Below are 14,738 nucleotides of genomic sequence, written 5' to 3'. Positions count from 1 at the left end.
ACTATGTTAAAGTTAAAACCTTCCCTTTTATTTGGACAAAAAAGGGAAAATGGTGTGGGAAATCCTTCTTTATATGTGTTGTTTTTATTGGTTAATGAAAAAAGGTGCTTGGCCTACAGTAGGGCAGAATAGAGCTAGGCAGGAAAACTAAACTAAATGTTGAGAAAATTAAAGCAGGTCAGGGAGACACCATGTAGCTGCTGAAAGAGACAGATGCTGAAGAACCTTACTGGTAAACCATGAATCTCATGGTAATACATAGATTAATAAAAATGGGTTAAGTCAAGATGTAAGAGTTAGTTAGAAATATGCATGAACTAATTGGCAAGCAGTGTTGTAATTAATACAGTTTCTGTGTGATTATTTTGGGTCTGGGTAGCCAGGAAACGAACAAGTAGCCTCCATCAACAGGACATGCTGGAGGAGAGGGATCCAAGGGGAAGTGGGAGGGGGGAATGTGGGTGGATACAAGCATATCTCATTGTAAACGTATATAAAATTGTCAAAGAATAAAAAATTATAAGTACACAAATAAGTTTTCTTGTACAAAACTCCTTAGATCCATGAGATGTTCTCTGTCACTATTGTTTTGCCCTTGTTGAGCAGTTATCACAGTATCTAACCCACAGTGAAAATATCAAACCATTCCAACTCAAGAATCAAAGCTCTCATGACATGTCGGAGACTTCAGTACCTCCTTTTCTGTGTATAAGTCCTGCAGCACTGAAGCAACACTGGAAGAACTGTCATCATTGTTCCTTTCATTGCTAAACAAAACCAGAGCAGAACTCCAATCCCGAGAAAAAAACTACACATTAAGTAAAACTACAGTAATTAGAAAATCATTTAATATGACTCCTAGTATCAACCTACTCTGACTTTGTTTTCATATACACAAATGCACAGGATCAACTCGTTATCACTGACAGGACACCTAAATGTAGGACTTGGGAGGCTTTATTTATGAGGTTCATAAAGAGCCTAGGAAGAGGCTCATCCCTCTTGCCTCCACACTGCAGAAGCCAAGACAGGAAAAAGGGGACTGTGGGAAGGAAATGACTAATTACCGATTGTATTTTTCCCCAGCTCTAATCCAGGGGAAGGGTTTGTTAATATCAACTGAAATCTTTCATCTCCTTCTGGAATGTCATCATCCAGGATCACAACCTCCACAGGTTTATTCCTTTCTCCATCAGCAAAATGAAGAATCTAGTAAAAAAGATAGAAGAAAAGACCATGTACTTAAATAGACTCTGAGTTTTCATAAAATGTTTAGAAAGCAATACCATATAACTCTTGATGTGGAGAATAAGCTATTATAAGGGCTGTGGAGATGGCTTAGCAGTTAAATGAATTTGCTCTTCTTTCAGAGGACCCAGGTTGGGTCCTTAGAACCTTTACCATGCAGCTTGTAAATTCCTGAAAGTATAGCTCCAGTGATCTGACACCTTCTTCTGGAATCCTCCTGGCACACATGTGTGTGCAGACACATACGGTTTTACAAATCTTTTTTTGTTTAAATCGAAAATATTGCAAGTTAAATTTACAGAGTAGAAGAAAGCAAACATTTGGTTAAGGAATGAAGGAGATAAACAGAAAAAGATTTTTAAACCTATTTTAAGGGCTTGAAGTGTCTTAGTAAATCAAAACAAAGAGAGAGCAGAGTGAAAGTTTTCCAGCAGCATAAGATACACTCTGGGAGAGTCTAACGATTAACATTGTTAATGCATGGCCTAGTAGTCTTCAGAATTCAATACTGCGAAAAGTAGTGAATTCGGAGTGACATTTAGAATAACATTGAAGCTTAATTCAAAGGCTTATTACAGCAGAGAGAACCATACAGTATAGAAATCTTCTCTCCGCTCTCAGTATGGAGTAGCGTACACAGTGGTTGTTAAATTAATTTATTCATGAAGATGCACATCACTACAATTCTCATAGTACAGTGCTGAGAAATGACATCATAGATTATGCAGAGCCTTACCTGCGGACTGCACATGTAATCCAGCCCCATCTGGGCCTCTAGATTCTGGGCATACATGAACAGTGAAACCTCGCCAAGGGCCTCTCTGGTCCTCTGGGCTACCAGGGTTACAGTGCCATGGGTTTCATTCACTTCAAATCTGGGATCAAGAGAACAGATTCATTTTTCTCTCATAACTTGTGTTTGGTAATTGGGAAGAATCCAGAATTAAGAAAGGAGCTTACACAGCCTTGGTTTACCTGCTACGCTGCCATTCAATTACACCTTGGGCACCATCATTGGCATCAATGACAATCTGCGCAGTCAAGCCTTCTGAGTCTGATAAAACAGAGATGTATTAAATGACTATAAGTTAATATAATGTCATTTAAACTATAGTTAAAGACACTGTCTGGCATAGAACTTAAGAATGAGGCTATGTAAATTTTCATATGTAGGTATATAGGTAGTGAAAGGATGTTTAAGAAAATAGAAAAGCAATGCTGGTGGCATTAGAAAAGGAATACTATCAAGAGTTTCTGATGTATAACTATGTCACTAGAACAACACGACATTTCAAGCCAGAGTTGTTCATTTTGAATAAATGAAACAGTATTTACGTCTCTATTGTATTTTAGGAGGGGAGAAAGTGGTACTAGTGGGAAGAGTAGGAAAGAGAAGAAAAAATAAAGACAAACTTAAAAGTGAGGTCACAGAAAATACGTGTGTGAATGAGCGACACAGAGAGAAACACGAATACAGGCTACTACAGAAAGGCTTTGATAGAGTGAAAATTAATGCAGTTCTCTTATCTGTGTTGCATTTCTGTCCACAGTTCAGTGGACTACACATAGCTGCTCTTCTATACTGAAACATTAGTTCTCCCCCTGGGGCGTGTGTGTGTGTGTGTGTGTGTGTGTGTGTATACTCTATCTTTTACTTAAGTACAATTATCATAGCTGCTGAGGTGTACAAAGAAGAAGACCAATTGTCTTTAGACTGAAGAGAATAATAATGTTCAGAAGACAGTATGAAATCAGGATTTATACCCTATGGACATTCTATTATTATTATTATTATTATTATTATTATTATTACAGTCAGACATTCTAAAATCACAACAAATGGTTACAATATGTGTGTGTATGGACTCAACATATTTTATTTGTGAATATATATGTATATACAAATTCATATTTATTAATGTCATAACAATAAATTTAAAAAAGAAGCCATGAATTTGAGGGAGATCAGTCAAAAGGCTTTAAGAGGGTCCGGAAGGAGGATAAAGAAGGGAAAAATGTTGAAATAAAATTACAATTCCAAAAATAAACAAAAAAATTTGAAAGGAGAGTTAAATCACAGATTATTAAAATTAAACTTTTAGTTTATAAGAAAAAAGCAGCTCTTTCATGTTCTGGTTGTAATTCGAAGTATGTTACTAGTTTCTTGTAGTTCCCATTGGCTCATGGTTAAAATGGGGATGTGAGAAATGATAGCACTACCACATAACAATCAGAATCAGGACCAGACAAGGAAGAGCTCTATTCAGACTGCACTAATAGGAGCTATGAAAGATGAAGTACTGTGTTGTTCTCTTAGCATGAACGATAGCAATCTTATATTAACACTTGTCATAAAGAGCTTAGTCATCAGAATAATCTAAAACTAACCAATGACATGTAGAAAACTCGTTACTATTTTCAAAGTTGTTACATTAGGCCTTAGAAAAGAGTCCTCAGGCCGCAACACCTGTCCAAGCTTTCTGCTGTTCCTCCTTATCCGGGCTCACTTTGTCCCATAGACCTATGTCCATGGCTGGAGCAGCGGCACGGGCTGACCTTGAGGCTACTCACTGCCACCTCGCACACATCACACTTGCCAGCAGGACTTGGGTGTATCTTATGAAGGGTCTATGTAAGTTTACACCAAGATTCAGGTTTTACCTTTTAGTCTGTAATAAATTATGTTTTCCAAAAGCATGAAAAGAAAAAAGATCAAAGGTCAGAAATGCAAGAAGCAGAACACACAAAAACACGTGTTTAACTTAAAAGAAAATAAAGTGGACAGCTTAGGAAAATAGCTAATTGTATTTTAAGAGAAAATGAAAGAAAAATACATTTGAAAGAAGTACTAATACTTTGCGGACTGCAGATCTGGCTCTAATATAGTTGTAAAATTCAAAAAGCATCACAATAATTAGTCTTTCTACTGCTTTACACAATTATAATGATGTCTCTAATTGTAACAAGTCTAAAATATGCATCTCATTTTCACACATAGCTAACAATAGCAAACCTAACAGGGAATATTTCTGATTTTAAAATGCCGTCACTTCATTTTACTTGAAGTTAGCAAAGAGTCACAAGAGAGAGTCACCCTACCTAGTCTGGGAGGAAATGAAGTTAGAGGAGCCATAATGAGATCAACATGAGTTAAATTCACCAAGAAATATTCTTTTAGCTCTGGTATATCATCCTGCAAAAATTACAATCATTAAGAAAAAGCTTTAATTATTTCAAAGGAATTATTACTCATAAGATGTTTTAAGTTATATTACAAATGCATATGCATAAACAGCAAATACATAATAGAAAACAAAGGAAAAATATTAAAATTAGAAAATGTAACTATAACAGTGTTAAACTTATATATGGCAGTTATTAGGTTGAACACTATGAAACCACCTCAAAATTATAACACTTTAAACACGGTTTACAACCAAATCAGCTACCTAACTATATGAACCTAATCACTTTAAATACAATGTAAGCAAGAGGTATCCAGTTCCCTAATACCTGCTGTTCAGAAGGAGGAACGGGTGCTGTGGAAGCAATGTAAGCTTTGCAGCAGGAAGCTGAGGGCAACTTCTGGAAATCTGAGGCGAGCTGTTTACGTTCCAAGGCCTCAAATCTACCGTGTATTCATGGAGAAGTAATAACCACACTGGTATTGTTTGTGGGTAATCATTAAAAATAGTGGATGCAGGATATCCTGCTTCGAGGATCCTTCGAAGTAATAGTGATTATTATTAATCGATAGTCCCGCATGAAAGTGATAGTGATTATTATTAATCGATAGTCCCACATGAAAGTGAGAGATTATTATTGATAGTCCCACATGAAAGTGATAGCGATAATTATTAGTTGATAGTCCCACAGTCAACAATGAAAACAAAGAAGCTGCACGAAGCACAGAAGTAAAGCCCATCTCGGAAGTGACTTTTAATCTGTTACACACTGACATGACAGTGCCTTTCGTTGGATTTAGTTGTCTCGTGTTTCATTGGGCCACAGAACAACTATCCTCACAGGGTATATAGCTTATATCACTAATAATATTGTAAAACTATAAAAAAAACCTGACAGAATAAAAGGTTTTAAATCAAACTTGAAAATGCAAAATAACAGAAATGTATCTTCAAGTATATAGTCATTCTCACTTCCATACCATCTTTACCCTTTCTGTTTAGAGTATTCTTTCCATAACCTCATAGAAGTGCATTTAGATAGCTGAACCCAAATCCCCAAACAACACAAGATTTCACCATGTGAAATTCACTTAAAGTGCAATTTCAATCACCACCGATTACTTTACATTTGACCATAACCTTTTTTTCTGCCATCAGCCTCTAGAGAGTTTGCCATTCTCTCTGATTTAACTAATCTCACCCACAAAGATTATGATCTACGTGAATCTGTGGGTTCAGGGAATCCTTTGGCATTATCAAAATGCTCCCTTGGATCCTCTTAGGCCAGAGTCACTTTATAGGAAAGGGTCCTAAGGAAATTATCTGTCACCCAATAGTTCTATAATAAAAGACATAGCAGCAGGCTACCCAATCTAAACACAAATGAAAACTCTGGGGGATCTGAAAGAAAAAAAGTCAGGGAAAGCAAGAAACCAATTTAAAGTCGCCAGCAGGGGAGACCAACCAAATGAATTCTCAAGATCTCGAAACACTGCAGCGTTTTCAAATTTTCCAAAAAAAAAATGCAATTATTAAAAACAATAACATTCAATATAGAGACAAGTAAAGGTGTTATGTAATCTTAATCATCATGAAAATTGCTACCTCTAAACACAAATTTATTAGAAGCCTCTAATCACATTTGCTGTAGATAGACTATTCCATCCATTTCTACTTTTCCTGCGATTATTGAGACCTAATATGAGATCACGGAAATAACATACGTGTTTACCTCAAGAACAGTGACGTTGATGGCCGCCGTTGTTTCCCCTTCTTCTAACACCAGAAAGCCCATCACAGGGACAAAGTCAGCCTCTGGCTCCGCTGGATTTCCGTATGTCTCGTTTTTCAAACTCAGTATTCCAGAAACAGTGGCATATGTGACATTGATAGCTCCTAAGGGAATTGGTTGTGAAAAGATTTTATGATTTCCCACAGCTTTGTGAACTCTCTCCTTTTACCGTGAGTCCCGTGAGTGGCCCCAATCCCTCAGTCTTTCGCATGCGTACACCTGTCCCCTGTGTTGCAGCACAGGGATGGTGGACTGCTGCCAAGATGCAGGCCCCTGCCTCTGGACTTGCATTTTGCTAACTGGAACTTGTTCTGGTCAATAGTACAGGTGAAAGTGGTAATGTGGGGATTTTAAGACTATACCCCAGGGGCCTGTATACTTTTGTTTGCGTTATTCTATCTTGACTTATCCCAAAGGGATGATGAAAACATGAAGAACAGCCACATAGAATGAGCCCAGCCTAGGAGGCAGACCCCGAGCAGCCCACTATCTGCCCTGGGACTTAGAGGGATGTTTGATACACAGCATTTCTATGAAAACAGATAAATCCTTTGATAAAAGTAGAGACGTTACAAAATACTATCCTGAACATCATTTTCCTTAATGGATTTAAAACAGAATTTGAAAAATAAATCTTTTTTTAAAGGCCCTTCCCTTGACATTCCGTTTACCACTCATTCCCACAAACCTAGAGATCCAAATTCTCTGTTGATGAATAGTTGAAGCGTTGTGTTAGCCTCCTGTAACAAAACAAATCTTGAGGAGAGAGCAAAGTTTAGAACGCCATGTGGTTCATCGCTGGCCTCTACTGTCAGGACAGCTGCGTATCCCTGGGCATCAAGCAGAGCGACTCCCGCAGGCAAGACTCCTAAATATATCAAGGAGCCCATCAGGAAATCGAACACACCTTTTCAAAAACTTCAAAATCCTTAAAATGCTACATAATTGCTGGGCCCGCTGAGCCTAGCCAGTCCTCAGGCCCCTCCGAGAAATCAGCAGGCTGAAAAACTAACAAGCATCCCATTTCCTTCCACACAACAAATTATGAACTCTTCTGTGTGGACGGTATTGTCATTACAAACTATACTGGTTGTCTAAATTATAGAAAGTAATAGACAGGAAACAACCCACCCAAGCAATTTGCTCAAAAATGGCCAAATTTAAATTATCCATAAACAGCAATTGGTACAAAATCTAAATTGGTTTCCTAACAGAGAAACAAATTCAGAAATTTTTATCTTTAGAAATATATTTTGTTCAATAAATATACAACATGTCAACAAACCCTGCTTAGGCTGAGGTAGGAAGATAACTCAAAGAACATGAAGTTGTGGCCAGCCTGGTCTACACAGCAGGACACAGTCTCAGAAAACTAACCACTGCATAGCCGCTCAGCATCTGACATGATTGCTAAGCTTGTTTGTGGATGAGTGCGGGTGGGTTCCTGTGTGTGTGTGTGTGTGCGTGCGTGCGTGCCATGACAGTGCACATGTGGACATCAGTGCGTTTTTTTTTCCTACATACTTGGGACAAGGTCTTTTTTTTTTTTTGGTTTGTTGAGATAGGGTTTCTCTGTAGCTTTGGAGCCTGTCCTGGAACTAGCTCTTGTAGACCAGGCTGGCCTCGAACTCACAGAGATCCACCTGTCTCTGCCTCCCAAGTGCTGGGATTAAAGGTGTGCGCCACCAAGGCCCAGCTGGGACAAGGTCTTTTGTTATTTGCCATTGTATGTGCCAGACTAGCTAGCATGTAAGCTCCCAAGGATTCTCCTGTCTCCATCTCGCACCCTGCTGTAGGCGTGTTTGGGATTACAGGTATGTAGAACCGTGTCCAGCTTTGGTTCTGGGTGTCTGCGCTCGGGTCCTCGTGGTTACACAGCAAATACTTCGCCCACTGAGCCACCTTCCCAGCCCTATATAGAAAAATTTTAGGATAGTTTTCTCCAGTACAGAGAGAGAAGTGTTTCCATGTCATCCTAGAGGTTTTCTCAACAAAATATTTCTGTGGGACAGATAATATTTAAAGTAGCTTTTTCTAAAAGATAGTATCTCGCTTTATAGTTTCGGCTTGCCTGCAGTTACGGTGTGAACTGAACCTCGCAATTCTCCTGCCTCATCCTTCTAAGCACTGAGATCACAGATGTACAGCACCATGCTGGCTCCAACCTAACTTTCTTTAGATTGGCATAAACATACTTGTTAAACACAGTGGCAGAAGTTACCTTGTTTCTTTCCGGTCTGAAATGAAAACACCAAAGAAAAGCTCAAAACTGAATTCTAAATTACCTTGTGTCTTGACATCGTACAGAACAACATGGTAAACTTCTTTCTCCTCAGGAATATTGTCATCCAACAAATGTACAAATATTGTTTTATTCAGTGTCCCCTACGGCAAACAGAGAGAAATAACCTCGGTTTTGTGGTTGCTGCATGGAAACTAGCTCCTGCTTTCATTGTCCTTCTACTGATGCTGTGCAGTCAAACACAGCTCCATCTGAACCAAATGTTGCCTTAGAAATTCACTAAACAGAAACCACTGACTCGTGGGGTAGCGGGCTTACAGCATAGAGACACTAACCGGAAATTGAAATTTAAATCTTTATCAATGACTTTATCAATCAACAGGAGAAAGGATTAACATGAAGAGATCTTTGCAGGAGTAATGATAGAAAAAAATGAGAAAACAAAACTTTTGCAGGGTTCCAGTCATTAGATGCTCAACCCAGTGCACAAGGTGATAGCAACTGGGCTTTGTCTCCACGTCATAGCAGTGGAAACAAAGACAAGCTAAATGTCTCAATGGAAAATACAAACAAGGTAGGCATAGAGCGGGCAAAGCGATGATAAATACAGCTTAGTGGTGTTCATTTTTTACTCTGCTTTCCTCAAAATATAGCATTTTCTTCTAAAAATGTATGGCAAAACTTTCCTTCGTGGTGCTACCTCAGAAAAGAAGAGTTGTCCTGTGAAGTTAGCAAAACTGACTTCAAGATTTTGTCCAACAATTTTCCACTCAACAGTGACATTTCCTCGACCAGGGGGTGTTCTGATCACATGGAACTGCAGGATTTCTCCTGCAAGTAAAAGACACAGGTTAACAAGCGCTTACTGGAAATGAACGTAATGTTCGAACTCAACAGAACCCAAACTCGGCACACAAATATTCTGGGTCCTTTTCCAAGAATGTAAGAGAGCGATTTGCTCTGTTGTGATTTTTCTGGGTGCTTTACCCATGCTTGTTATTCATTAGCACAGAGATTCTACTTTCTGTGGGTAGAACTTCAGGAAATACAAGGTGTATCACAAAAGTTGAGAAAGCAGCTGGTGAAATGGGAGAGAAACGTGTAAGCATCCCAAACCATGCACCAGAACATTACATCCGCACGGTCAGAGCTAGTAAGGACACGAGAATTCCTTCCTGCGTTTGTTTCCCCAAGGACATAAATTCCTCACACCAGGAGGCAATGTGATTTTACACAATGCATGCATGAAAATGCTTGCAGATACCTGAAAATCACATTTGTTTAGGTTGCAAGTTGCATATACCACCAAGGTTTTTTTTTTTTTTAAAAAAAGGAAACACAAAGAAAGGTGTTGACTGAATCTGTCCCTTTGTCATTTCATCACGGTTACGTTATAATTCCCTAGTAACTACACAGCTGCATGCCTTTCTTGCCTTTTTTTCAAATGCAACATTTTATAAAACAGAAGAAAATTCTCAGGGTCATTTCTTTAAAATTGGCAAAGGGGCATTAGGAGGCTAGTTGGAGTTATGCTGATGGCTACATGGCTTGCTAAGATTATGCTCAAGTTGCTAATTCTGAATAATGATAAATACAAGTTGCAGTACACTATGAACAAAATCATGGAAGTTAAGATGAAATAAAAATCAGTGTCTTATTTTAAAAGGTTTTAAGAACACATGCTTATTTGCAATTTGTAGCACAAAAGTGAAGTTGAAATCCCGAAATATTCATCTAACATGCGATTTCACAGCTTTTGTGTGTATTGGGCATCTTCCGACCCTTTCCAAAATAGAGAAGAAATAAAATATGAACACCATGTTATAATTTTTCCAAACTACCACATTTTAAACTTCCAAATATAGTCAATGAAAACACACATTTCTTTCTCTTTAGTTTCATTTCAGGCATTTCTGGAGAACCCCACTTAGGGTCCTCATATATGCTATGCCAGAACACACTGAGCTACAGCTTAGACCTCAAAACATTATTTTAATATAAACCTCTTAAATTAAAATATCATGGCTCAATTCATGTAAACAATTACAATTATGAATAAAACAAATTAAAATTGTAATACTAAGTCTAAACACAAAATTTTATTAAAATGAATTATCTGTGGGCAAAGCAGAAAGATTTTTAAATACTTCTGAAGCATTTTAATACAAACGTACTTAGTCTTCATGACTTGAGTAGACTATGTATCTGATTGTGTTCTTGTTTTACACATAGGAATTGAAGATCATGAAGAGAATACTTCAAAGACTTAAGAATATCTGAAAACATGCAATCGGCCACAGTTGCCTGAACATCACTGAAGGTTTCCATGTGTATAGTCCACATGGAAAAACACAAGCACGAACTTCTAGAGCCCCCTTGTTTGCAGCACTGAGAGCTGCTTTCAGAACATGTCTGTATTGCAGGCAGAGAGCGCTGCAGTTATCAACATGCTTCATGGGCAGCGTCAGGGATAGGGTTTCTAGAGTCATGATGTGCAAAGTTCTCAAAACCACAAAACCTAATACTACCTCAAAAATGGTGGTCATTTCATGAAGTGTGAAAAATGCAAAAGGAATACAAACGGCAAGAGAATGGATAGGCCAATGATATCAGTGTTGAAGGGGATCCTGCACTCTTAGTACAAGACTGGGGTTGTTTGCCTGTAGACAAAGATACGGGAATAAAGGCACCATTCTGTGATGAAGACAAAAATAAAATGCAGAGAGGAGAAAAACAGTAAAACCATCCCTTCAACCCTGCCTTGTGTAAAATACTTAGCGTCTAACACTGCACCATAAGCATCTAAAGTCATCTCTTAGCAGAAACACAGTCTAAAGCTTGACATTCAGCACCCAACAGGAGTAAGAGGTATTTCTTCTCCATATAATCTCAAAGATCTCAGAGCTTTAACCACACTAGGGGCAAGGCTAGCATGAAAATTTTTCTAAGCTATAGCAACAATGAAGGACATGGTTCTGCCTTTTACAGGAACATTCCCAAGACCCAAGGCCATTGAAATTGCCTTCTTGGAAAAGTAACTTCATATGTGTTGGAGGTGACCTTCACAAGGTGGCACTCAAAAAAAAGTCACAGGAAAAGGAAAAACAGACCTAGGAAGGTTTTGACTTCTAAATCTGGCAATGAACCGAAGGGAAGCCTGAGGAGGGCATGCGCTGACTTCCAAATACAAACATTTCACGGGATCCTGAACCACCTCCCATAACTTGCTGAGGCATGATCTCCCGTGCGAGGGTCTACACAACACTGGAAAAATCATCTGATAGGAAGTCCACACAGCCAGCAAAGGCTGTGTGTGTGTGTGTATGTATTGAATGTTTATTTTGAAGGCCATTTTAAAAATAAAGATATTCTGAGGAGGAATGCAGATTCTTCTCATTAAGTAATTTGGTTAGTGAATGAAAACATAGGAACTCCGCTCTCTCCACTGCAACTCCAGCAAAAAATTTTAGTCCCTGAAGGGTCTTACAGTCCTAAAACAGAGGAGAACCACGGCAATTAATGCATCTCACACAAATCTACAGTCACAATCCATGTTTGCTTTTCTCCCCGAGAAATCTGTTTTCATCTTTAGACTGTGCCTTGAATTTTTGTCCTTTTTTTTTGTTGTTGTTGTTGTTCTCAAGATAAGATCATAGAAATTCAAGGGCATTTGCTGGTTTTCCTTGGCAACCATAGCAATTCCCTGGGCTCACACAGGCTCACTCAACTGTGTGATCTGAGAAAGCAAAGGCTGGAAAAGATTGCAGGTCCTCTGTAGGTATGGATGACTTTTCCACATTTGCCACATTTTCTGTCCTTCTAGCACCGTCTTTGAGATGGAACACACAGCAAGTGAGCTCTGCCCGTGTGTTTGTCCCTCCAGCATCTGCTCTGACTTGGTGGCTGGCCATGCAACAGATCGCCAAGCATCAGTTTCCACCAATGCAGTCATCTCCCACCTAGGAGGCCTTGAATCAAGGAGACCATACTCAGAGTGGGGAATTTCTGACTGCACTTGATTACTGATTAAGTTAGTTTAATTACTATGTCCTCATCATTGTATTTGTTGAAGACACGCGGCTGTCAGAACCAAAACAACTACAATACAGTTTTCAAGTAAAAGTTATCCAATCCCCAAAGATATAGGTTCTGGGGTCTGCAGATTCTCTAAGATGCTATGGTAGCCACCAACAAGGGGCTTCTCTGATGAGATGCACTCATCTATGGGCATAACAATTCACTGAAGTAAATTAGCACTATGACCCTGTAGCATAGTAATATTAGTAGTCTCTCCCCTAGGAGCAATGACGATTTGGGTCACTATTGAAGTCTTTTCTTCCTGGGTGTCTTTTGAACCTTCTCCTGTCACAATGACTTCCTTTCCAGTACCTTAACCTGTTGTTCCAATGCTGGTAATGTGCTTTTTCTCTCAGTCCATGATGCCTATGAAAATCCAGCTTCCAGTTCTAATTACAGATAGGGCAAGATTCTCTTCCAGATTTCCTTCTTTCAAATAGACACCACTACTCAGAGTGTAGGATATTGTAAGTGCTATCGCTGTACTTCAGGGTGTGCAATATCCTACACTCAGCACCATAGGACTGCGGCTAAAATGAAGAACTAATGGGCGTGAATCTGGCACAGATAACACTCCTTAAACTTGTCACCATTATTGAGGATTCTGGCAGTGGCATTTTAACTTACACTACAAAGAACTTTTGATAGCAATTTGTCTTTGCAGTAGATTTATGACAATTTATCAGTTACTTTTATTCATTCTTTGAGTGACAAGATGCAATTCTAAGCCATTAATAAATGTAAAGAGAGTCATAAAATGGCTCACAGGTTTAGATTAGTTCAGCAGACTCGCCAGCTGGAAGTCTACAGTGCAGAGACAGACAATAGTTGAGGCTAACATATCCACAAATTATGAATATTTTCACATAAGTTCAATGTTTCACTGTTTAATACTAATAAATACCAAAATATACACACTATGCTTGCCAAAAGCTAAGCCCTTCCCAGTTTATAGGTCACTTGCTCCTCCCACAGAACTCTCTAAAGTATGGACTGTTTTGTGGTTTAGCAGATGAGAAGGCCAGGCATGTCAGCCTTGAGGCTCCCAGCGCTCCCAGCAGTGGGGCGTGGTGAGCTAGGTCGCAGTATGTGTGAGGCCCCGACACCTAGCAACGCTAGGTGCTCTTCTTCTAAGTGCTGCACAAACTAAACACATGGTTCAACAAAAGAAGAAAGAAACACAAGGCAAAAACGACATCTGTGGAAATCAGAATGTGTTCAACAAGAAAAGGGACGCACCTTCAAGGCCTATGACAGATCTCGAGGCTGTCTGAAAGCTGACAATCCCCGCCACATTGTCATTGGCCAGGATGTTCACTGTCACAGTGTCAGCGCTCGGCAGGATTCTGCTTCCGCCTTCAGTGTGCACCAGACGAACGAGGATGCTTTCGTCATCTTCTGGCTCGGGGTCATCCAAAATCGTCAAAGTGGCCGTTTTTGTGGTTTCACCTAAGTTAAAAAGTTCAATCAGTAAAATACCAACCAGAAAGGCCAAAACTAACCTTTAATTTTAGGAGGTAAGTAAGAATGTTTTGATTAAAACACCCCAGTACTGTGAGCGGCATTGCCACCACCGTAGTAGACAGTGTATATGCTGCGTTACTTGATTTCTTACATATAAGGCACTGTAAAAGCCTCAACATAGACAGAGCCTGGAGGACACACAGCTGTAGAAAAGTCAATGGGGAGAACTATTTCAAAGAACCACAGTTAACTCCCAGGTCATTATCAAAAACAAGGATCTACCTGGGGAAAGGTGCTAGTCATGATTAGGAGGGACTCCATTAAGGAAATGGTAGCCCCGTTCCTATTGTGCCATTACTGTGAACAGTTTTACTCAGCTTAATGTCTCCCTCAAAGGCCACCAGCAGATATGGGATGGCATCATAATGGGACCCAGAGGAACAAGAAGCTCTGAGCAAAGTCACTAGCAAGAGTGGGATGTGTTTGGGGTGGAGTTGCGGTGGCAGCATCATGTTAGTTCTGAGGACAAAGGAGAGACATAATGAAAACGGGGAGTCCAGGAAGGATGAAAGGTTGGAGACAGGCTTCCACTAGTAGAGAAATGTCCAGAAGACATGCCCTGATTCTGCTGCTCATGGGTGAGATCCTGCTTAGTTCCTTCCCATGGTCAGGAAAGAAGATGAAAACTGAGAAATCCCAGGGCATTTTCCTCAGTACTTCAGGGCCACGA

The 14,738-nt window shown here is 39.4% G+C and overlaps 1 protein-coding gene across 1 annotated transcript in view; it reads right to left on the bottom strand.

The window, feature by feature from the left end:
- Positions 1–14,738, bottom strand: part of Adgrv1 (adhesion G protein-coupled receptor V1) — a 532,771-nt gene that overhangs the window by 412,332 nt on the left and 105,701 nt on the right. The window contains exons 34-42 of the mRNA XM_075976408.1: positions 13,784–13,993; positions 9,168–9,298; positions 8,511–8,610; positions 6,914–7,093; positions 6,166–6,329; positions 4,348–4,441; positions 2,224–2,302; positions 1,985–2,123; positions 1,068–1,209 (exon numbers count right to left, since the gene is read on the bottom strand). Coding sequence (XP_075832523.1) covers positions 1,068–1,209; positions 1,985–2,123; positions 2,224–2,302; positions 4,348–4,441; positions 6,166–6,329; positions 6,914–7,093; positions 8,511–8,610; positions 9,168–9,298; positions 13,784–13,993 — 1,239 coding nt within the window. The remainder of the gene's footprint in view (positions 1–1,067; positions 1,210–1,984; positions 2,124–2,223; positions 2,303–4,347; positions 4,442–6,165; positions 6,330–6,913; positions 7,094–8,510; positions 8,611–9,167; positions 9,299–13,783; positions 13,994–14,738) is intronic.

Source organism: Microtus pennsylvanicus, chromosome 6 (genome assembly GCF_037038515.1).
Source record: "Microtus pennsylvanicus isolate mMicPen1 chromosome 6, mMicPen1.hap1, whole genome shotgun sequence".
In the NCBI taxonomy this organism is placed as follows: domain Eukaryota; kingdom Metazoa; phylum Chordata; class Mammalia; order Rodentia; family Cricetidae; genus Microtus; species Microtus pennsylvanicus.
This window is presented reverse-complemented; position numbering and strand designations above follow the sequence as displayed.